Here is a 23,940-nt window from a genome sequence, read left to right as displayed (position 1 = left end):
AGGCATTGGCGGATGCTTGTAGCCATTGCCCACGCTATGCAGCAGTATCTTCTGTTTACGCAGCGAAGCTTTACACGTTTTGCACACCTTCACGTTGCCTACATCTATCTCAGGGAAAGTAAGCACGAGTTCCGGATCCATGGCTTTGCTTACTGTGTCCAGGTCTTTGAGACGCCACATTCAGTCTCATCTGTGGCAAGGATAGCCAAACAGATTTTGCACAAACTGTCGCTTAAACTTGGTCGTAGCAGACGCGGCAATGTCAAGCCGCATTCAGAGTTTACCTGGCGTTCGTTCAGTTCTGTGATGAGACGCTGGTGGTACTGTTCATGCAGTAACTGTTGCCTTGGTCATTTTCGATTTCGCTGTTCCGGTGTTTTGGCCGCTAATGTGGCCTGACGCTTCCGTCACTTATTCGCAAGTTCTTCATTGCATTTAGGCAAGTCCTGGGGATCTGCGGACTCACACTGACGCCGTCTTCTTTCTCGCTGCACATCATTGCAGCTCAGTCGGCGCAACTCCTCCAAAATGTTAGACGGGCCCAGCTTGTTTGTTTGTTTGTTTGTTTATTAATACTGTTAACCCTATTGAAGGGTCATTACAGGAGTGGTGGGAAAAAAAAGAAATCAAAAATACCAACAAATCTGTCATCAAGCGCATTGTACACGTAACAAGTCATTAAAGAGGACGAGAGAAGTGTACACAGTGCCCTATTACATTGTAGAAGAGAGCAACAAAAAACATAATCACGCACACTCAAGAGCATCTACACAGTAAAACACTATATATAGACACGAAACACAATACACGGACTTAACCCAGTCATGTTAGCACACCGCGCTCCCGGAATAAATAAAAGAGTCTAAATTAACCTAAAATGCACTGAGCGAAGAAGATTGAACTACGGAATCGGGAAGCATGTTCCATTCTTTTATTGCTCTGGGGAAGAAACTATATTTAAATGCATCGTTACGAGTTACTGGAGTTACTGCTTTCCATCATGGCAGGCTTTGCTGGGTTGTCGGCATGTATGGAGGTACTATCAGACTCAGGTTAAGCTGATCTTTTTTCTTTTTGTATGCACAGCAGAGGGAAAATGATGAAGACGGTGTTGTGCAATGAGCAGCAGGAGAAGGGTTAAGATTCACACAAACTCGATAACCCTCTTGGACCTCATGAAGTTTGCTTTCGCACAGGTTTTCCCGGCTCAACCGCTGGCTCGTTTGCAGTGGAACTGCTCTCAGAGCTTGGGTATTGCAATAACTTTTGTCCCGTATTAAGTTTAACACCAGTATTCGCCTGGTTCAGCCGCACATGATGCAGACTCATAATCGTCTGTGCCGAGATCTACGAACTGAAAGCTGGCAGCTCTGGGTTGCCACCAAAGGGAAGCAGTGGCGCCATCAAAGGACCCACGCACCTTGCAATGCTCGCCTTGGTACCTTTTGTGTCTTACCTGTGTAGACAGCGAATGGCATCAAAAGCGCCATTAGGTGAAAACTTGACATTGGTGGTTTTCGGTTCCTCAATCTCAGTGCAGACGATTACAGGCTTACATCATGTGCGGCTGAACCAGGTATGTACTGTTGTCAGACTTATTATGAGACAAAAGTTATCGCGCACTACTGAAGCTGTGTGCGAAGTTTCACAGCAAATGAGCCAGCGGATCAGGCGGGAAAATTTTGAAAGTTTTCACGATTAAGGTGAACAATACCATATTAATGTTATTTGTGATGGATGATGATTAATTTTTTTGGTGTGTCAGGGCAGTTTTGGTAAAACAGCGCGATAGCACAAGGTAGGGCCAAAGACCTGTTTCCAGAGCATTTCACCCCAGATAAGCTAAGCACAAGGCCCGGGGAAAGCTTGTACCCATCCAAATTTGCGGCACTGGAAATCGAACCCCACACCTCCCGCAAGTAAGGCAGACCACGAGGCCACCACTGCAGTCTACAGACGTTTGTCTGGCAGCAAAAATTTGGACGGGACGCTCAAGCTTTGCCTTAAAGGTGCACTGAAGAGGAATCTGAACTCGTCTTTTTGCCGCGGGAGCTCAATCTGCACGTTCTGAGCATTATTAGAAACTGCGATTTATTGCCCTGTGTGGCTGATTTTCTTAATTAAATCGAATTAACGTCCGGCTCCCGCCTTTTTTTTTTAATTCTCCCTCGTACGGTGGGCGGAGTCGACCAACGCGTGGAGTGCCTTGCAGCCAGCTCCGGGGAGGCTTTGCTTTCGCTTTGTTTTGTTTTTTAGGTTTCCGTGAATAAATAGTTTCATTCGCAGATAATATAGCCGCAAAATAAGCCCGCAGAAATAAAAATACGCGCGGACTATTTGCTTCTACGGACTACTACGTATTACTCCGCCGATGGCAGAGCGGCAAGCCGCCACGGGACTGGCTGAAAGGCGCTCCCCGCGTTGGTCGACTCCGCCCACCGTACGAGGGAGAATTAAAAAAAAAAAGGCGGGAGCCGGACGTTAATTCGATTTCATTAGGAAAATCAGCCACACAGGGCAATAAATCGAAGTTTCTAAGAATGCTCGTAACATGCAGATTGAGTTCCCGTGGCAAAAAGACGAGTTCAGATTCCTCTTCAGTGCACCTTTAAGGGTATGACGCGATAGCTTAATGAGTTAATGGCCATATATACAGAATTGGGCTTTCTCTACTTGTTATACATTGCTGGAGTCCTCGTACCAGTTCTGGCGTACTGCAGCACTTAGGCGATGTGCCACTGCCGTGCGATGGCTGGTGCTGTGCAACCCAGGTAGCTCTTCCTGAGCAACCTCGAGCGATGAATTATTAATCTAACTGCCACCTGCTACGGTGCGCGGTTTGCTCAGAATCCGGTGGGCAGGTTGTGATGATGCTGCAATGTTATACGAGCTAGGTGGCTCACCTGCCTCCTAGTTTGCTTCTCTGGGGATTTTTCGCTCACAGTCAACGACGTCAACGGCGATGCCAGATTTTCCCCAATACGAGCTTCTTAACGCTGTCACGTTAAAAGATGCATTTACGAGTGAGAAAATTGAGTTTAAAAACTTTCCCACCGCTCGCTTCAAACTCCTGATGTCTACGTCGGGACGAAATGGTTGCCGCTGTTCTAAATTGAATGGCGGTGTGGCATAGACTTCGGGAGCTGCTCTGGAAATTTGGTGTTGATACATGTAGTTTACTTGCGAAATTGGCTGACGATGGAAACACCTGTATTTAGTTTTTTGCACTTTTCTAGCTTAATGAAAGCTCCATTTTCGGTGAGTTTTCTTTTCCGTTGTAATGTAATAATCTATATCACTGTAGACCTACTTCAGATTGTCCGCAGTGTTCCTTTAACCTGTCCTGTGCCTGTATTGCATCCAAAGTATTGCTGTGAGGGAAAGGCATGCACAAAAAGCACTGTCTTTCTACAAGGGCTGTACTATAGGTGAGCAGACATAAAAAAAGAGCCTCGAAGTAATGAAACATAAACAAAACTCAAGTTGGAAGAAATAAGGGGTAAAAATAACATCCTTGTAAAAACTCTTTCCTGCTGGAGGAACATGTTTGGTTTGGTTTGGTTTTATGGGGTTTAACGTCCCAAAGCGACTCAGGCTATGAGAGACGCCGTAGTGGAGGGCTCTGGAAATTTCGACCACCTGGGGTTCTTTAACATGCACTGACATTGCACAGTACACAGGCCTCTAGAATGTCTCCTCCAAAGAAATTCAACCGCCGCGGCCGGGATCGATCCCGCGTCTTTCGGGTCAGCAGTCGAGCACCATAACCACTGAGCCACCACGGCGGCAAACATGTGGACACCTGCCAGTGGCATTGTTAGTCACCGCTTTCATGTACCTTGCATAATTGCAGAGCTCCTTTTAGGTCACAAAACTGTCATTACGGGAAGCAAGTGGGAGTCATTTCTGCGGGTTGTTTGCAGGAGAAAAGAATAGGCATTCTCGAATGGGACAGCGTGTCACCGGATGACTAGGCAGTTGTTCTTGGGGCGCCGTCTTTCACGCAATATCGGAGTAAGTTGGCCGTTACCGGTCATGAATGGTACAGTCATTTTATATAACGAAAAAGTCTGTTGTAAGGTACGTCATCCTATGGCTGCAGAGATCTTGAACTTTTCTTGTCGTCACTGAGAACAGTTTCTGCGAGCCCAGTCCACTGAAACATCAGGCTAGCGCTTCTGGATGCACAGTTGTCAGTCACTGCTGACATTTTTCACTTCGGGCCTTGACTGCATTCACATGGCATTTAGTTGAAAAGGGCTGGGGCGTCGGCCTGAGTTATTTCTGCTGATGACCTTTAGCACAACAGCACACCGTATTTCCTCACACAATGGATTCGTGTGCATAATAAAGACAGCCTCTATATTATTCATTAAAATATGTAAAAATATTGGTTGACCTGAGTGTAAATTTTACCCCGAGTTATAAACAGTTGCAGAGAAAAAAAATATCTTCTTGATGCAGTATGCTCAGTATGCTCGGCTTTTTCAACACTGTTTGTTGGCCATTGTCAAAGGAACGCAGTCAGGAAACTTGAAAGCTAGTGTGAAATTGTGCATGCATTTAAACTGCAGTAATGTTACAGGATAACTTGTTAAACTCTTGTTAAATTCTAACAAGAATTTAACAAGTTATCCAAGGATAAGATGTTAAGTTATGATAAGTTATGATAAGTTAGGATAAAAAGGATAAGGTAACAAGGATAAGATGTTAAATTCTTCATTGAGCATGGTTTCTCCAAGGTGATGTTTGACACGTATTTATCAATTTTGGGTACAATGGGAAGATAGTTTTTGGACAAGATTTGGTTCAGAATGGTGCTTCTCAGAGCTGAGTTGGTTCAGAAAAAAACAGTACTGAAAGCTGCGATACTTCAGAGAGGCACTCTCTGAAACATTTGGCGAAGCACCATGTTGCATGGGAACCCAAGGGCCTCATATTGCAGCAGGCTCCTTCGATTCTGCTTTCAGTGTATTTAGCTTTCAGCTGTGTCTCTCGATGTGTACATTTCTTATGCTGATCTAATTGTAAATCTGATTGAAGCGAGTGCGCATGATAGTAGACATTCAGGGACCCTAGTAAGTTTTCCACATTTTGAGAAGCCGTTTTTTAAGCTGTGTTGTGTACCAGCTTCCCAAGAATGTCGAGATGGATCCTGCTTTTCCTCTGTTATGCTGTTTCAAGGATATGGTTGTGTTGTGTTTCACTCCATGTATTGTTGAATCCAGCCTATGATGTGATGCACAGCCTTTGTCAAAAGTAACCAGGCTGCATGGTTTGCTTCTGATTGGTGTGGTGTAGTCTCTACGGCTTTCCCTAAGGTCGAAAAGTTCTTTGAAGGTGAGGACAGGTGTTCTCCTTACCATACAGAGATTTAGAGCTTGAGGGCTAGCATAATAGTTTAAATATACGACTGAGAAGCAAAACCATGTAGCCTGGTTACTTTTGACAAAGACTGTACATCACGCGTTTATTTTTTGTTTTTGTGAAGTAGTAAATGGTTGCTGCTGCTGCTGCTGCTGCTGCTGCTTTTGCGGTTGTTCTGGTGCACACTTCCCACCTTGCTCATTTACACCCAAAAAATGAATACAGAAACAGGTGTTTCCGTGTTATGTTGCTTGTTCTCATTGGAAAGGGAGACGAAGGAAATGCTGGACCTGAATGAAAATAATGCGGATGACGCTGCGGCCACTACCCCATTGTTCTGCTTCAACGTAACTTTGAGGCAAGCGCTGCTGCTCGATGTGCGAATACTGGGAAGATGTCAGGAACTGCTGGAATGGAAGCCATTAAATAGACAGGTGGGAAGAAAATGTGTTCAGGAAGAAAAGAAATAAAGGAAGAGAGATAGGAGAACCTAGAAGCTTTCTGTCTGTAATTGCGCCCACACGATTTGTAGCAAGGATTGGTGAGCCCCTTGCTGTGTTTGCACTTGCTCTGTACACCGCATCAGTGCATTGAGGGTTAAAAAGATGACACTGTTAGAAAGCACAGCTGTGGCATTGGCTGCTGTCCACCCCGACAAGGCAGTCGTGTGCAAGCGAGGTTGTACTGCATGTGTTCAAGTCGTGGTCCCGATTGGTACTGTCCAATTTCGTTACTGGGCAAGTGGTGTGGGCATGTGGAATAACTTTTTTCAGATATTTTCTTCTGCTGGTATTTTAGATATTTTAAGTCAAGCAACTTTCATTTGGTAAATTGTTTTTGAGGAAAGGAAATGGTGCAGTATCCTTGTCACATATCTCAGTGGACACCTGAACTGCATTGTAAGGAAAGGAAGGAAGGTGGGAGTGAAAGAAGAAAGAGAAAGAAGTGCTGCAGTGGCGGTCTCATTATTCCAACCACCTGGGGATCTTGCAATGACTTGCAATGTATTCCAACCGCCTGGGGATCTTGCAATGACTTGCAATGACTGACCTTGCACAGCACACGGGTGTCTTTTGCGTTCGGCCTCCATTGAAACGACGCGGTCGGATTCGGATCCGGTACTCTGGCTCGGTGGATGAGTGCCTTACCACTGAGCCACTGCAGCTGGCCGACTTTCATTTATACGTCCTGATTTCTGTAATTCTATGTGCACTGGTGTTGATGGTGCATACGGATCATAGTGTCAAGACATGCTAGTTACTTTTGTAATAAAGAGCACAATTTTGAAGCACAGGAATGCTGCTCAGCTGCATCTTGTTTCACGTTTTTACTCCTCTGTGCACCTAGCTTCATGCTGTGTGCTTCGTGGTACTTTGGACCTCAATAGTTGGTGACAAAAAAAAAAATTATGGCGCCCTTTCAGCGTATAGGCTCTGCGTACTGTTGATGCAGGTATATGAAGCTGGCCCACAAGCCCAGCCAACGCCAACTTAAGCAATGGCCCTTGACCGTCGAACCGAGTTGTCATTGTTGTTAGTTTTAAGCTTTAAAAAGCTAGAAACTATGGGAGGAGTGACGTTTGGTGTTTCAGGTAACTCCGGTCGCAGGGAAGTAATCTGTCTGTGTAACTGCCCCTGCAGGTGGACCCCTGGGCATGGCCGAGCCAGCGAGGCCGGGCCGCGGCGCAGGTCACTCGGAGTGCTGGCAATGGCAGCTGCAGCCAGGGCGCATGCAGGGTCAACGGCAGCAGCAGCAGCGGCGGTGACGCCGGCGCCACCCATGACCCGATGAGCTCGAGCGTCCTCTGGGCCTGCTCGGCCCAGTACTACACCGCCTGCCTGCCGCCGGGCGACGCCCTCCACCGGAGTGGCAGTGCCAACCAACTCAATGGCCACGCAGCACAGCCACAGTCGCCATCCTCGCAGCAGCATTTGTCGGCCGCGGCTCATCATCATCATCATCACCCGCAGGCAGCGGTGGCAGGGGTGAGCGGACCCGCACGGCCTCATCGAACGCACAGCGAGCGTTCTCAGCGCACGTCCCGCATGAGTCTCTACCGGAGTAACAGCAGCCTCGACTTGGACCACAACAATGGGGGCGGGGGTGCGGCTGGCGAGCCGGGGGCGCTGCGGGGCGGCCCCACGCGGAGGGACTACGGATCGGCGTCGTCGCTGGACTTGCTGGCGGCTTCGGCCGGGGATGCCAGCTTCTTTGCCATGCTGCGGGAGTACCGGGCTGGCAAGAGGGAAGACCAGCGGAGGTGAGGCTCTTGGCGGCATGCCTTTCGTTCGTTCATTCATTCATTCATTCATTCATTCATTCATTCATTCATTCATTCATTCATTCATTCGTTCGTTCATGCATTCATTCATTTTATTTCTACTCTTGCCATATAAATTATCAAAACACTGACTGAACCCATAGCCAGAGGCTAGTGTGGGGTAGAGAAACAAAATAAATGATGGCAATGACACAGCACTTGTGTAAAACGGAAAGCACAAAATTACAGAGAAAGACCAAAATACATCATACAACGAGGAAATATAAAATAATGTGCATTTTACAGCAGAATGAATAAGAATCTGTCATGAACAACATGGTACAACAGACACAAACCGAAAACGACTGTCACATATGTCAAATAAGGCTCGTAAAGTATGTTCGCAATGCTCTGTTTGTTTCATAGGACTGTTTTATTTCTGGGGGTAAAGCGTTCCAAACCTTGGCTCCTCAACTAACTAATCTGCGTATTAAAATGTGCAAAAAGCAAGAGCCGGCACCAGTTGTGGATGTTTGGGCTGTCGTCGCGCAGTGGTTGTTAGGGCTGTAATACACTGAACATAGGGTGTTTATGAAGTGCTGGCGGTGAGTTTATGCAGAGGCTATAAACTCATCAGCTCAAAAGCTAAAATCAGTTTAAGTATCTGTTAACACATGAAAGCAAACTTTTGATGGGACTTACGGTGATTTGCTTAGTTAAAGATGTAGGTTTTAGGGGCATGCAATGCCTGTAGAGAGTGTAAATTAGTAGTAGAGTGTAAAATAAACACAGGACAAAATGGTGCGTGTCCTGTGTCTTCTTTTTCTCTGTGCCTGGTTTAGTTTGTGCCCATGTATTTCCATCATGAACAGCCTTCAACTAGCCTAACTTTCCATCTTATTGAACTACGAGCAGTTAAGATGCACCTGAAGTAAATATATCGGTAGACAGTAAGCTTTTCTCTACAGCTGGTGCACAAGGGTTGTTCCTCACCTGTAATTAGGTAGTACTGAGCTCGTGCTGCATGTCCTTTGTATAATTAGCAAAGAACAACTTCATTACACTGGTTGCTGTGTTGACACAGGTTCTCCTTTCAGACATCTAGGCTTGATGTGGTGGTTAAAATAAGTATCTGAATCCCAGTGTCTCTCATAAATCGGTAAACAAAAGAAACGGAAAGCTGCTCTTGGGAAATGGCTCTGCTGCGTGCATTGCGGAGAGTAGGAACATTTTCCTAGGTACTGCGATAATGTTTCCCTACTTGTCCTCTAAACCATTGAACGGGCACATGCAGAGTGTCGTTGTTGAAAAGTTGGTCGATTACATTGTTAGCTGCTTTAGTTTGAGAGCCACCCTGCTATGGATGACCACTGTTACTGTGGGAGAATCGACAGTTGGAAAACTTTATGCACAATGAGCACCAGAGCTCAGATGTGGAACATGGGTCGAGGACAGCACTGCCTTGCTGTTATTGTTCCTCGGTTGCTTGTTCATGTGTTTTTCACCATGGCCTTAGTCGGGTGTTTTGTAGCGCCTTTTTCCTGTATCTCTTTGGATTTTGCACTGTGAGCCGAAAATTCAACGAATGAAATAAAAATAAATAAGGATACCAAAGTTGTTTGGCTGTGACAACTTTATTTCAGCTTACTGAAAAGTGCATGCTACGCAATGAATGACTGGGTAGACGGGCTCAGATTAAGGGGGGATGAGGGTCTTAAAAACTTGTTTTTTATTTGTCGACATAACTTGTTGAAACTTGGCTCGTAGGCGTATCATAGAAAGCTGATTTCAAATATGCATTTAGATTTCAGATATCTCACCTGGAAGAAAATTTATCGCAAATTAACATCCCAATTAGGCCGTTTCTTATGGGCCTTTATAGTAATTGGTCAGTTAAAGAAAAGTTTTTTAAGAATATGCAACCGTTCCCAGAGGTCCACCGCACATCCTAAAGCTTTTTTTTCCTTTAATCATGATATAATAGCAGTTAGGCCATGTGTGGGCTAATTACTACCACATCATTTTTTCTTTACAACTTTGTTATTTATTTATGATCAACAGAATGACTTGATAGACATTTTGTTAGCTTTAGGATGTGCTTTGGGCCTTTGCAAATTTCTGCTTATTCTTAAAAATATCTTTCTTTAACTGGTAAATTACTATAAAGGCCCATAAGAAATGACCTGGTTAGTATATTTTATTTTGCCATATGTTTCCTTCCAGCTGAGATATTTGAAATCTAAATGCATATTCGAAATCAACATTCAAAGATACACCTAGGTGCTTAGTTTCAGAAAGATATGTTAACAAATAAAAAAAAAGTTTTTAGGACCCTCATCCCCCTTAAGCAGAAAACCACAAAGCACCAAGCGTTTGCCAGATGCAGTTAGCCATAGTTAATGAGGAGGTATGTAAATCTAAATCAATAGGGGATATTCAAAATTCCGCAAGTGCGCTTTCCCGCATAACAATGTTGTCTCAAACAAGATGGCTGACCATGCGTTTCCAGCTGAAACAAAGCAAGAAAGACTGGTTTTTTGTTTGATTCTTCCAAAATACTTTTCTTACATTCTATCCACACCTTTAGCCCCTGTTCTGTAGCCCACGTAGTTCCTTTATGGCGAAGTCGGCCATCTTGTTTGGGGCAATATAGTTATGTGGGAAAACGCACTTGCGGAATTTTGAATATCCCCTATTATGGGCGTGTTAGCTTTTTTTTATCACTGCACTGACTGGTGGTCAAGGGACACTGAATATTGTGTTGCAGAGAAAGGAACAAATATATGTTGGTAGGCAAACACTCTGAACCAGGGAGATAGATTTATGGAAAAAAGAAAAAACGTGCTCGTGGTGTCGACTTCTGGCCAAGGCAGCAACGCCGTTAGCCAAGTTGTGCTTTCCTGATGAGGGCAACCATTTCTTAACCACTGTCTACTGCTGCTTTGAGAAGAAGTGGGCTTGCCCTGAAGACAGTTGCAGCAACCTGTGACAAGCAGCAGAACCCGCTTTCCTACCAGCTGCCATACCAATTGTGGTCCACTGTAGCAAGTTTGCCATTTGTTGTGCTAGGCATCTTGCATACTTGTTGATGGAAACTCATGGTCTAAACTGGAAATGTTCGAGCTGTACTACAAGGGATTTGAGATACCTTTAGCACTTTGTTGCCTTTGAGCCATACCTTTGAGAGCGAATGCAGTAATTAGAGAGTATGAATGCTTGAATTGCCTGTCAATTAGTTTTTTTTTGTGTGTGTGAGATTAGTGCGAGCCTAAGCCTGCTCACTTCGTGTGGGTTGTTAACTCCCTAACCCATAACATATGAAGTTATTGGACATTTGTGTTATTTCTATTTGGCTTACTCAAACTGTTTACAGAACTGTTAGTGAGTTAGATTGAATAAGCTTTGTGTTCAGTCTCGCTTTTTGCTTATCTTGGATCTGGCTGGCTCTGCCGTCAGTTGTAACCTTGGCAGGCTTCCATAATGCTGCATGCTTTTCGATTTTTGTCTTCTTCCACGCGCAGTCCGGGACCTGCCAACATACAGGAGTTTCTGCGGGGACGCCTCGATCCTGCTCCGGCAGTCCAGAACGCCTCGAACACCCTGGCGCACGGAGCGCTCGAAGAAGGGTCGAGTCCACGGCTCAAGACGAAATTCCAGCGACTTCTGGAACTCCGGGACCGCGGCAAGGGCTGGAGCCGACTGCCCAGCGGAAGCGGAAGCACCGGCGGCGGCAGCAGCAGCAATGCCAGCGGCACCAGTGGCAGCAACCAAGAAAGCTCGCTCTTCCGCAAGTGGAAGCCCGGGGGCCGGAGCGAGTCGGCTGACGCTCGGAGCCTCGAGCCGGCTCTGCCGGATCCGGCGGAGGAGCGGCTACGGAGGCGAGCGCTAGCCCACTATGATTGTCAGAGCCTCGGGGCCAACCTGAGCCGGGCTTCGGGCCGGTTGGCGTCGATACTGGGGAGGCGGAGGAACACGACGACGGGTGCCTCGGCAGCCTCCATGCTCCAGCGGACTGGAGCTGCCGGGGGTGCCGGAGGAGTTGGAGAGGATGGAGCTGAGGGAGTGCCGGATGCGGGGGATGGCCGGCAGAGTGCGCTGCTTCTGAGCTGTCCCTTCTTCCGGAACGAAGTCGGAGGGGAGCCGCAGAGGGCGCTGGGACTGACGAGGGCCACTTCCAGGTGGGTCTGTGGAATCGCGCAAGGGACTGCCTTTTTTTATTTTTTTTGGCTGCTATGAGCAAAAGCGCGCTCTGGCCATGCTTAAAAAGGTGCTGTTATGAAGCCTGTTGAGTATGCTATAAGCTGAGCAAGGCCACGCATGTGAATGGCTGCAGTGCTTGTGGTAACCTGGGTTGTTCATTCTTAACATGACATAATAGCTAACAGTTGTATTGATTTAAGAATGCTGAATAAAAACTGGCACTTTTCCAACTCGGCCATTTGGAACTGCTGGGCCAAACAAAACTGTGTTCACGTAGTAAAGCATTGGTGAAGCTGCAAAAAATCTCCCGTTCCGCATAGCTGTCTCTCAAAAGCAGATGATCATTTCTCAGTTTTCAACCAAATAAGTGTTATGTGATGCTAACAGTTATGGAAAATTTTGGGGGCCGTTTAGTAATGCGACATTTAGATGATTGTACAATGTTTTTTTCCATTTGTTTGAAATACAAATTAGCAAGGTTTCATGGTATTCTACAGTAGCACATTAGTTTTTTGCAGTTCACTGCGACCGCTGTTGCTGCAGCAAATGCTTTCTTCTTGTTTCTCGCAGCGCGTGACGTTCACAGCTTGACCCGCGGCCTTGTTGCACTGTCTGTTGTTGAGGATGTCAGGTGGTGCAAACGTGGAAAAAAGCTTGATTCTGGCATGACTACCGTCTACTATTATACTTCCCAAACAAAGCACTCGAAATGAGAAAGTTTGCAGTTTTTGAAGTTGGTTTTCCACACCAAATTGTTGTTGTTTTTTTTTAGGTTGACGAATTGTTCAGTCTGTTCAGTTATTGTTTGGACACTCTGATTGAACCATTTCTCATATCCCGCCGAGTCCAAAAAATTGGTCGATGGCTGTTGTATTCTAGGCATCTGGCATTGATATATATCGCCCATCCCTGCTAGGCTGAGAAACTTGGCACTGGCTGATTTAAGCATGCTTTCTGTACTACCTCCAAAGGACTGCTTGTGGCCATAGACAAGTTTACAGATTTGCATTCTAAATTATGCAAACTTCTGTAGTTAAAGCACCTCCACTGCAATATATTTTTGGAGCGATATACCACAGTATGTATACTGACTCGTATTTTGTTCCCTGCTTTGCAAACTATCAAAAAAAAAATTTTGTCCACTAAGAACGTGTCACAACTTTAGAATTTTGAAAACGCCATGAAAGTGTCATTACTGTGTAACTGCTGACTCTTGTGCTCACTCCTGTGCTCACTCCTGTGCTCACTCCTGTGCTCACTCCTGTGCTCACTCTTGTGATCACGGTGTCTTGCACATTCCTACCTTTAAACAGAGCTGTGTTTGCTGTTCAGTACGAATCCATTTGTTCCGATTAGCCAGGTGGAGACCCATTTCCGCGTGAAATGCCATGGTCCTGTTGCACACTCGTTCGCCCATGGGCTCCCATTTTTTCCGCTCTCAAAAGTATTTTGGCGACAGTCTTTCCACGAGAATACTCTGTGAGGAAGAAGCTGCGTTCATGCACTCGGCGAACTGTGTCTTGCATGCGTGTCGTATTGCAGGGCGCTTCGGTCGGGTCGCGGGGGCTCGGCCCGCAACAATGGCAGCAGTGGCCCCTGGCACCGGCCGACCTGCCTGAGTGGGCTGTCCATCCTGGAGAGGCCGGGACTGGACGACGGGGCCTGCCCCTACCAGCGGCCGGCCACCCTGCTCGACGGGGTGGACAGGGGCGCCCTCTACTACCGGACGCACTTCCACGGGAAAGGCAAGGAGGGGCCTTCGTTTCTTGCCGAGCAGCGCAGAGCACAGGAGATTGGCGAGCCACCTTGAATAATGCATGCACAACAGTTGCTTTCTCACAGTGCGGCCTTCACAACAAAACATGATGTCTATGTGAAGGGAGGAGTTGACACTTGTGACCGCACATGCAGCTGATAAAGGGATTAAAGTCTAAAGGAAGAGTGCAGTCCACCTGGGAGCCTTACAACGGATTGAGCCTTGACGCCCCTATGAGCATTGCTGAGTCTTATGCTGGTGCTTAGGTGACCGAGTGTCTGTCATCTCAAGTTGGTGTGGGCACAGTAAATGAACTGTGCACGGAGTTTATATACAGTCGACGTTCGTTGCAACGGATCCATATAAAACAGACAGCTGGATATAACAGACAATGTGGCTAATTTTGTCTGGTCGCCACACATCTTAAATCCATCATGTTTCGGTTTTAACGGACCCAGTTACAGCAGACCATCGCTTACAGCGAACTAACTTTGTGCTAAAATTTGGTCCAGAAGGCCTTTTACAATGGACATTTGTGTTGGGTTTCAACACATCACCGAGCAATACTTCACACTGATGCCTTCTTCTCTGCCGAGCATGAAGTCCCAATAGTCAACAACACTATAGTCAGATACAACTTGAGAAGGCAGAGGCTTTTTGCTGTCAAAGGATCCCCTTCCAGCCAATGGCGTGAGCCGATTGTCAAGACCCTCCTAGTGTCACAAAGCAGGGAGTGGTAGATGAAAGGTGATAGTCCCCTCCCTCCGTAGTCCGGGATAGACCCCTCTTTCCATTGTGGCACCGCTCCCTGCATTGTCACCCTAGCAGGGTCATGAAAATCGGCCGACGCCACTGGCCGGAAGGGGGTCCTTTGGCGGGGAAAAGCCGCTGCCTTCTCAAGTTGTATCCAACTATAGTGTTGTGACTTCCATCGTCAAGATGCACGAGGCCTCCATTGTCTATACTACGGAGACGGACCGTTTCCCCCCTTCCACTCTCAGCTCTTGCCTCTGCACATTACCGGAGTTCGGCTGGGCAGGCAGAGGTTTGGCGAAATGAGCAGTTGTCATCTCCCGTGACATAAGAGTAAATGCTGATTTTCAGTTCCCACTTGGACACAGCTGTCGGGAGCAGTTATGGCCTATAGACCAGAACATGAAAGAAATATAGGTGCTGCAACTGGCAAAGGACAAGGTTAATGGGAGAGACATGGGAGAGGCCTTTGCCCTGCAGTGCATAGAGTTTCTTACTATTACCTAGAGGGAAAGCTGGCAGCCCGTCTATGGGAGTTTGCATGGCGACCCCTCGAGACCACTTCAGCCACCATGGGCGCTCAAGGCATCATGGGGCGGTGAGCTACTTGTTGCGGAACTGCAACTTTTGGCCAAAAAATAATAGAAAAATTAAGCTGTTTGATAACTACAAACGTCCCAGCATTCAATATCTTGTCTAATGATTGCAACAAACGAGCAGAAAAGCATTTAAGTGCAAAGTTTGCCCAAAATAAGAGACGACTCGCTCTCCTATTGGCCAAGTAGTGAACACTACAAAAACTAATATTTCGTAATTAACAAGCGCATTTTTAAAAGTAAATATGTTTAAAAAAAAAAATGTTGTTGCTTAGTTACTTCAAGAAGTTTTTTAATGGCATTTCGGAAAAGTGAAACCTTTTATTGGCGTCGTGTGTCTGTGCGTTTTTACTACTATGGCTTTTGCACACTGCATTCGTGCGAAAGCCGTCTGCGCACATACGAACAGCGTTTTCGGAATGAAACATCTCAGTAGTGCCACTCCATGTTCCCGATAAACTACGACTGTGCCGCAACAAGTAGCTCACCGCCCCATGATGCTTTGGGCATCCATGGTGGCTGAAGTGCAGCGCCGCCAGCTTTCCCTCTAGGTAATAGTAAGAAACTCTATGCTGCAGTGGGAACAGTCAGGCTGATGGTGATGATGATGAAATAAACTTTCATGAAGTTTTGTTGCAAAATGTAAATTTTTTTTCAAAGAGATGTTGCATGGACCCATTCAGCACATTGAGACAATAAAGAGATTCTAGAACAGCAAGACAACTGTTCTGCTGATTGTCTGAAACTGCACGCTACAAATGCGATGCCAAGTTCCTCCCAGTTCATGTAAAAACTATGACAGTTCTTTTAAACTGAAGAAATAAAGCTAATTTGCAATTGTGTTGCAAAAAGGGGCTCTGATTTGTGTGCCTTTCCTCTTCTTTTGCATAGAGCGTACTCCGCAGACATTGGACTTGTTTTTCTGTATTATGCAAGTCGTTGTAAACGAGTTTCGACTCTTTGACTGCACTGTTTTCGGCAATTTAGCTGGGTATGAGCATGGGCATGACAGTGGGGGCCCATCTTACCAGGGGCAGAAAGGTGGTCACTTGTGCCAAAAGCTGCAACTGGGAAAGCTGACGATATGGAGGTATTCTATGTAGAGCATACTTTTGAAGCATTGGCCTTTAATGTACAGTACTACCCTGCTGTTACGTTCTTGGCTGCTGGGCTTTTCCACAAATTCCAAATTCCAGAGAAGCATGTTCTGCTTACGAGAAGTTAAAAAAAAACAACGAAAAAACAACTGCCTGACAACCATGTGCTTTTTTCTCATGTGCACTTCCTGTCTGCTATGTTTCTTGGCTCCTGCATTTTTTTTCTATAGTCCCATAAAAAATGTAACAGCAAGGTTGTATTGTATGGCTCTGCATTGTTCTTGCCCTGGTAGTTGAAAGAAAGACTGTGCAAAACATGTAAAAAGCGCATAGTTACAAAACTCCTCGTTCGGATCATAAAGTGCTGAGACGTTAGGTCAGAGAGCCTTGGTAGCAAGGGAAAGCTGATGGGCATATCACCAAGTTCAATACATATAGTGACTGAGCACTGAAGTTCCCACAGTGGAGATGCAGGGGTAGTACACAAGCCTGCTGTACTACTGGTGCAATCTGCTGCAACGTGTTTTTTGTGGCCTGTCCAGATATTTATATACAGTTGTATAGCTGCACTTCTGTACAGCACTGTTAAACTGACTGTTGAGAACACTCTCGAATGACTGATGTTTCTGCTTTGCTGAACACACTTCTAATGCTTTCCTCATGAACGCCTATATGCAGGTCACCAGAATTGGTTTGGCGTTGACGAACGGCTGGGGCCCGTAGCGGTCAGTCTGCGGAAAGACCGCCTTGACGTGCCAAACTCCGCGAGACCATCGCCCGGTGGGGCCCCACAGACACTCTACCGAATCATCGTGCGGACAAGCGAGGCAGGTTGCATTTGCGGGGGTGGGGGGTCAGGGCAAGGCACAACATCTTTCTTGTGAGCATTTGTTTAGACTGAAGCCGCAAGGAATAGCGTAGAACACGAACGGCTCAGGCATCCCTCAATGCATTAATGTTATGGGTCACACAGTCCAGATTATGAGATGACAATGTTAGCATTTCGCCCCTTTGGTTCTGAAGGATTTCTTTTACTGTTGCCTTGCATCTGCTAGGCATAATGACTGTCCTGGATTCGTGCCTCCACAAAACAGTTAAACTACCACATCGCATAAGGTGAATCACTACTGTGACCACTTGCGAAGAGCTCCAGACACCTTCCAGATGCAAACTAGTGTGTGCGCCACGGTTTGTGGCGCCCTCTGTGTGGAGCTGCACAAACTTACAGTGTGAGCGCAGTGTGGCAGGTTAGAACGGGCGATGAGAGGCTGTGGAGACGGCTGAGTTGTCTAAAGCGGCTGCCAGCGAATCTAACCTGTTCATGCTGGCATGAGTTCAAATTCATCACGCCGCTATCAGTATGGGAGGTTTTTATTTATTTATTTAAACAGGGTCACAACGCTACACACCAACCCTCACGCATAGGACGAACACCGGCTTTTCTTTCCAATGGGGCTTCTGATACTAGCGCATTAAGATTAAGGCACGCAAGGCAATTATATGAAAAAAAGAGTGCATTAAAGCTTTGTCACACTCATTGAAGCTGTGTTGACTTTGCAACAATTGTTATCACCAATTGGGGGAGTATACCTACACATGGGGCTGACGTGTTTGTAGGATGTGAGACATATTTGCGGGACCTCCGACTGCTGCTCTTAATTGCGATTGCAGCTGCCATGGTCGCTCAGTGGTTATGGTGCTCAGCTGCTGACCCAAAAGACGCGCATTCGATCCCGGCCAAGGCAGTCTCATTTTATGGAGGTGAAATGCTTTGTGCCTGTGCACTGTGCGATGTCAGTGCATGTTAAAGAACCCCTGGTGGTCGAAACTATCTGGAGCTGTCCACTGCAGCGCCCCTCGTAGCCTTAGTCATTTTGGGATGTTAAGCCCCATGAGCCATAATTGCGGTTGTGTCATTGCACAGCTGATGCTTTTTAGCAGTGACCCCACATCAGGCACTGAAATGGGCACCCATCTCCATGTGTCTCATGATAGTCCCCCTTTGCATGAGTTGAGAGAGAGAGAATAAGGAGACATTTGTTTTTAATTACCGAAATCTTTGATGCTACTGAAGGTAGATCAGAAATTTTTCAAGGAAAATGAAGGATGATACAATATCAGTCTCATTTTTCTTGCCCTTGGTGGAAATCATTTCAGGGGCCTTTTAAAAGTAAAAGGAAAAAAAAATTCTTAAGAAACACAAGGTTTTCGAAACCATTGTTGTAAATTATTGTAATTTTTCTTTCTTGGGACTGTCTGTTTATTGGGCTAACCTGGGCTCACATTTGACCTGAACTCTGTGGCGGCAATAGCAGCAAGCATGCTCAGAAGTCATCAGAGATCTGAATTGCCAGTGACATCATCCATGCTCAGTGTAAAGGGGACAAAGGACTCCTGTGATGAAGTGTGGAAAGCATCGATAACAATTGCAAACATCATAGAGAGCGTTGTGCATGCTTACAATTTTTCCAGATGAATCTGATTGCCCCTGGCATGACAGATAAAATGATAAGGTGCCTACTGGTAGTTTTGAACAAGGAACAGGAAAAGCAAACATGGCAAAGGTTCGTGGCAATATACAGTCCCCAGTGGGTTTGGTTCTAAATCACGCGATGGGACCCTTTTAGCACGTGTGGAAGTTGAGGAGCTGGGTTGAGGAACAGTTTCTCTCACCTTCGAGGGCTTTGGGACTTTGGCAACGCATTACCAGCCCCACTACATGCTCAAGAAGTACTTTGGTTTGGGCTGTTTGGTTCATAGCTGTAGTTGATGTCAAGTTTAGTTGAGTTGCAAGTTGGCACCGGTCCTGTCGTGTTCTTGCCTCTCTCATCCTTGTTCCTTTTGCGCCGTCCTGACATCAGCCCTGCTACATGGCCCAGAAGCAGACATGACGAGCTGTATATTTTTTGACAAAGGCTGGGCGTAATTGGCGAAGCAAGAGTAGCCGAGTCTCTCACTGCCGACTCCTTCCCTCTCTCTCCCCCTGCAGCTGGCCACGCTTCGGTGTAGCCTGGCGGAGGAGTCCCTGGGCGGTGCGGTGAGCAATGGCCGGCTGGGCGGGGGCAGCAGCAGTGGCAGCCTGCCCGTGCGGGAGCTGCTTGAGCTGGCCGCCCCCGAGCTGCAGACCTCGTGCCTGCGGTTGGCCGTGCCTGGTCCGGCCACCGAGCAGCAGCTGCTCAAGCTCGACGAGCAGGGGGTGGGTGGCCAGCCTCTCCGAAGGCATGCGGATGGTGTATCCACATGCATCGACACGTGTGGATTGTGCATGGGGATTCCGCATGCATCAGAATGCATGCAGTGCATGCACATTGTGCTTGTGTAGTGACCAGAAAAATGGTAAAGATGGGCAGGTTGGTGGTACATTCTATAGCCCAAGCAGCATGGGAAAATGGCCCAATATTGGACATGGTTGTTCTCAGCCTGGTCCTTTGTAGAACCAGCCTTTGTCAAAACATTTTTCCAATATTGAGACGATGCCCTGTGCTGTTTGGGTAAATAGTGGAAGGAGAATGCCCAGGAGGTTGAATGGCACGGCAAAACAGCGCTGACGGACGGGACGGAAGAAGAAGAGACAGACACATGCACTGTGTCTGTCTCTCATGTCTGTCTGTCTGTCTGTCTCTACTTCTTCCGTCCCGTCCGTCAGCACTGTTTAGTCGTACCATTCAACACGAACCAACCAGCCCAACTCAGCTCTCTCCTTGCCAGGAGGTTGACCATCATAAAGAAAATAGTGTGAAAAAAACAGGGCAGGCCTTCTTTCTATTTTTGTGCACACTGTCTTTCATGGTTGACCAACTTGCCATCACTCATGTGGCACCTGTGTCCTCTGTCTGTGCAACCACCATCTTCAGCTGCAGCCCAAGTCGATCAAAACTCATTTTGTTACGCGCTCGTTCTCGCAGCTGATGAAAACGTACAAGGTGGGCGTCATGTACTGCCGGGCAGGCCAGGCCACCGAAGAGGAAATGTACAACAACGGTGAGCGACAGACGGATGCCTTACATGTGTTGGGAGGAATATGTCTTAGATTCACTGGGGCTGCTGCTGTGCTCTTCCATTCTTCTGCATTTGCCATTTCAGATTACACTGCATATACTCTGTGTACCTTTTCCCATGGGTTTTGTGTGTGGCTGGCTGGTCAGGCATGGAGAGGTAACTTACATAACTTCTCGGTGATACCACAACTGAAAAGAACTTGTTCAAAGCCAGATTGCTGGCTGTGTGTCGTGGCTTTTAATTGTTCTTAATCAACACTTCCAAAACCTGCAAAAAAAAAACTCTTCCAATGTTTTATTCTTTTTTACCAAATGTCGTTGTACTTTTGTGCAGAGGAGTGGTCCGTGTGTGGTTGTTCAGGCAATTTAAAAAGCGCATGAAGAATTTTAAGCATTTCGCTCCATCCAAGCTCATTTATCAGTGCAGCTAGAAGTTTTCTATGTGTGCCTTCTAAGGAATGGGGAATACCAATACAGTAAAGCCTTACTGATATGACGTGTGTTCAATCCTGGCCGTGGCGGTTGAATTTCGATGGAGTTGAAATTCTAGAGGCCCTTGTGCTGTGCAATGTCTGTTTACGTTAAAGAACCCCAGGTGGTCGAAACTTGCGGAGCCCTTCACTATAGCGTCCCTGAGTCGCTTTGGGACATTAAACACCCCCCCCCCCCCCCCCACCCCCACCGTAAATCAAACCATCTAAACAAAAAAATGTTCTTGCAAATTTCACTTCATACTTTTTCGTTTAAAAATACAGGGCTTCATTGATTTGCATGCGGCACAAACTCCCTGTAATTTGCAGTTGTAGTGGCGTTGCATCTAAAAATTAGTCACTCAATTTGGGCCTAACGCTCACCCCCTCGCAGAAAGTGCGGGTCCAGCCTTTGAGGAGTTCCTCGAGATGCTGGGTCACAAGGTGCGACTCAAGGGCTTCCAGAACTACCGGGCAGGCCTCGACAACAAGAGTGAGTGTGGGCAAGCGCCAGATTAGTGCAATGGATGTGACAGGGCGACAAGAAGCACTCTCTGCTGTCGCCCTTCTTGTGTGAAAAAGCTACAAATTATGAAGATAGGTCTGTGAACGGCATTTGTGTGAAACTGGACACTTTGCTGTGTTTAAGCACCTCTTTGCCTTTTGTCTACTAGTTCCGAACACAAAAAGATTAACAAACTTTTCAGGCATGCTGTGTATTGCGAGAACCTATTGATAGTTGTCACATGGTGCTACATGTACAGCGAAAACAATGTGAGTAAAAGGAAGCTGCTTCGCAGTTCACTCCTCCCTGTCTCCTACCTGCTCCTCCTCCCCTACCCTCTCACACTTCTTTGCTGTGTGGATGTCTACGCCACCATCACGAATCCGGGATTTGGTGCCATTAACAGCTGTCACTGTACACTATCAATGCTGAATGCAGTGAACTGTCATTACTTCCAGCCTCCTATTTATCGGAACTTATCGATTCCATCAACATCGTGTTTTAAAAAATCCCTCTTAAATCTCGGTCAGCAGATAATTCAAACAAGTTTTTGGTCCACTTTGTGTTGGAATTCTCATGAGTTGACTGTGCACCCAAGTTTTGATTCCTGATTTATACCCTGTGCAATGTAGGAAAGGGATGCTTAGGTTCACAGCTGTATAGTACTAGTAGTTGGAATCCTTCAGGTGTACTTTTGGTACCATGTTCACTTTGACCAGTGCCGGTGACCCCAGTAACAGCAGCTGATGTTTTCCTTGGTATCCTTCCAGCGGACACGACCGGCCTTTACTCGGTCTACTCCACGTACGAGGACTGCGAGATCATGTTCCATGTTTCCACCATGCTTCCATACACACCCAGCAACAAGCAGCAGGTTTGTGCGTGCTATGCAGTTCAGCATGTATACTTTGCAGCATTTGGTCTGTGTGTTACATGTGCACACATTGGAGCATTCAAAGTGGACAAATGATGTCTGGAATTTCCCTAAAATAAAATTTTCTTTTCATGTCAGTGTATTTCGTCCATAGTCATTCAAACATGTGAGTTCTGTGTACTTTAAGTTTTGTAACTCATGTAGCTGAAATAATTTTTACATTACTTTGCACCACAGCATTACAGATTTGTAGGAACAGATTCAAGGTTATGAAATTTCACAGCCTGTGTGATCTTTTTTTTTTGTTTTTTTGTGAGAGAAGTTAGCGATAAAATTGAAGCCCAATCTTGATTATACACAGTGGTTACCTTTTTGCTAAAGTTCATCAAATTTCAGTCACGTGTATGCAATCACTGCCTGATAAAAGCAGTTCAGTATATATCATGTTTAAGAAATCTGTAAGTGGTGAATTGTTTTTTTGGGCAGTTTTTTATTAAGGGGTGTTGATTATGCAGGTCTGGTGTCCGAGCTGGGAAAAATGCCTGGGTTGTTGTAGATTTTAAATTCTCACCTTGAAACTGAGTTGTGACAGGTTGCAGTTACAGTTTCATTCAGCATTTCAGTTCTGAGTTTGTCAGGCTGCTAGTTTAGAAGTTCACCTATCATGTTTTAAAAAGTTCCTCTGCCTACATGTGCAATTATAGAATTTGTTCGCATTTAATGGGGCTGCTAGTTTAGAACTTCATCTAACATGTTCTAAAGAGTTCCTCTGCCTGCATGTGCAGTTTTGTTTGGAATCAAATTAAATGCAACTGGGAAGTTTATTTTTGAGCACACGCGAGAGCTGAACAGTGCACACCTGCGCAGGTAGTCACAGCTGCGAAGTAATAAACTTGAAGAATGGCACGTGCAGGTTCAGGTATTAAGCTGCAGTTGCACAAAAATCGACATCAGAAAAAAAAAAAAAAAGAAACAATCTGAAACGGCTTCCTGACGGATGCCTGTAAGACGGACACCCGTAACCTGTCTGTAAATATGCACATGAAAGTTATATGCTTCCGTATGAACCCAATGTGTCCGTACACACCTGGCCGGATGTGTGTGTGTGACTAATTAGCCCACAGCTGTCTTAAACTGACGAGGTGCACAAACTGTGTTGCAGCTGCTGCGCAAGCGTCACATTGGCAACGACATTGTCACCCTGGTGTTCCAAGAGCCCCGGGCGCTGCCCTTCACCCCCAAGAACATCCGGTCGCACTTCCAGCACGTCTTCATCATCGTGCGAGCCATCGAGCCCTGCACGCCCAAGACCCGATACAGGTGGGTCTGCGTTTATAAACCAGGGGTGTGTAGATAGCTAATGCTTGTTGAGAAGTGGATGCAAATCAGGAAAAAATTTATTGTGAATTGAGTTAAATAGTTGCACATACCAGTATGCATGAAGTAGTGACGGCAGTCCGGAAGAAACTCTTTATTAGGGTGACCTGCACCCACATAGAACTGAACAACCTAGCGACGGTGATAGCAACAAACATACTCGGAGGTTGTTGAATAGAATCGCCACTGCTCTCGGCTCCACTTGATTTAAAGCTGGCTAAAATACTTCGAGATAAAGTGCCGAAAGCAGCTACTAAATCTCGAACAGTGAATAATGCATTGCATGCAGCTACAAACGCTCCCAATATATCTGGCAGCATCTCTCGCCGGAAGTGAAGTGATAAAGATGCGCGCCAATGGTTTGCACATGAACAAATAAACGCTACAAAGCTAAGCGGCGATATTGTGATCGCAGCGCAGGTAGCAATGCGTGCACTCATGCGTTTCATTTATCAGTCCCCTCTTGAAGCAGGCTCAGGCTGTTTGATTCATCCATCTTGCCTAAACAGGGACACTGAGTCTGTGGACAAGTGTGTCAGGCGTAGTCTTTTCTTGGGCCATGAAGAGGTTGCAAATTTCCATTCACCTGTTCGCTCACAGTTCTACTGAGCGTGCGCCCCCGAACCTTGTTGACTGTCGGCTAATGACGCGACTTAATTCCTCTAATGTGTCGTGAGACTGGTCAGT

At 46.3% G+C, this 23,940-nt stretch overlaps 2 protein-coding genes across 2 annotated transcripts in view; one reads left to right on the top strand and one right to left on the bottom strand.

The window, feature by feature from the left end:
- LOC149333447 (signal-induced proliferation-associated 1-like protein 2) overlaps nucleotides 1-23,940 on the top strand; it is a 101,171-nt gene that overhangs the window by 22,611 nt on the left and 54,620 nt on the right. Inside the window, exons 2-10 of the mRNA XM_089558684.1 lie at nucleotides 7,008-7,627; nucleotides 11,149-11,805; nucleotides 13,370-13,572; nucleotides 16,708-16,856; nucleotides 19,019-19,225; nucleotides 19,935-20,010; nucleotides 20,892-20,990; nucleotides 21,773-21,876; nucleotides 23,039-23,196. Coding sequence (XP_089414810.1) covers nucleotides 7,155-7,627; nucleotides 11,149-11,805; nucleotides 13,370-13,572; nucleotides 16,708-16,856; nucleotides 19,019-19,225; nucleotides 19,935-20,010; nucleotides 20,892-20,990; nucleotides 21,773-21,876; nucleotides 23,039-23,196 — 2,126 coding nt within the window. The 5' untranslated portion in view covers nucleotides 7,008-7,154. The remainder of the gene's footprint in view (nucleotides 1-7,007; nucleotides 7,628-11,148; nucleotides 11,806-13,369; nucleotides 13,573-16,707; nucleotides 16,857-19,018; nucleotides 19,226-19,934; nucleotides 20,011-20,891; nucleotides 20,991-21,772; nucleotides 21,877-23,038; nucleotides 23,197-23,940) is intronic.
- LOC149333448 (cytochrome P450 2U1-like) overlaps nucleotides 1-23,940 on the bottom strand; it is a 447,818-nt gene that overhangs the window by 387,569 nt on the left and 36,309 nt on the right. The gene's annotated exons all lie outside the window — the stretch shown is intronic.

Source organism: Amblyomma mixtum, chromosome 8 (assembly GCF_055824585.1).
Source record: "Amblyomma mixtum isolate Tamu chromosome 8, ASM5582458v1, whole genome shotgun sequence".
In the NCBI taxonomy this organism is placed as follows: domain Eukaryota; kingdom Metazoa; phylum Arthropoda; class Arachnida; order Ixodida; family Ixodidae; genus Amblyomma; species Amblyomma mixtum.
The sequence above is the reverse complement of the archived record's forward strand: the minus strand, read 5'-3'. Positions and strand labels throughout refer to the sequence as shown.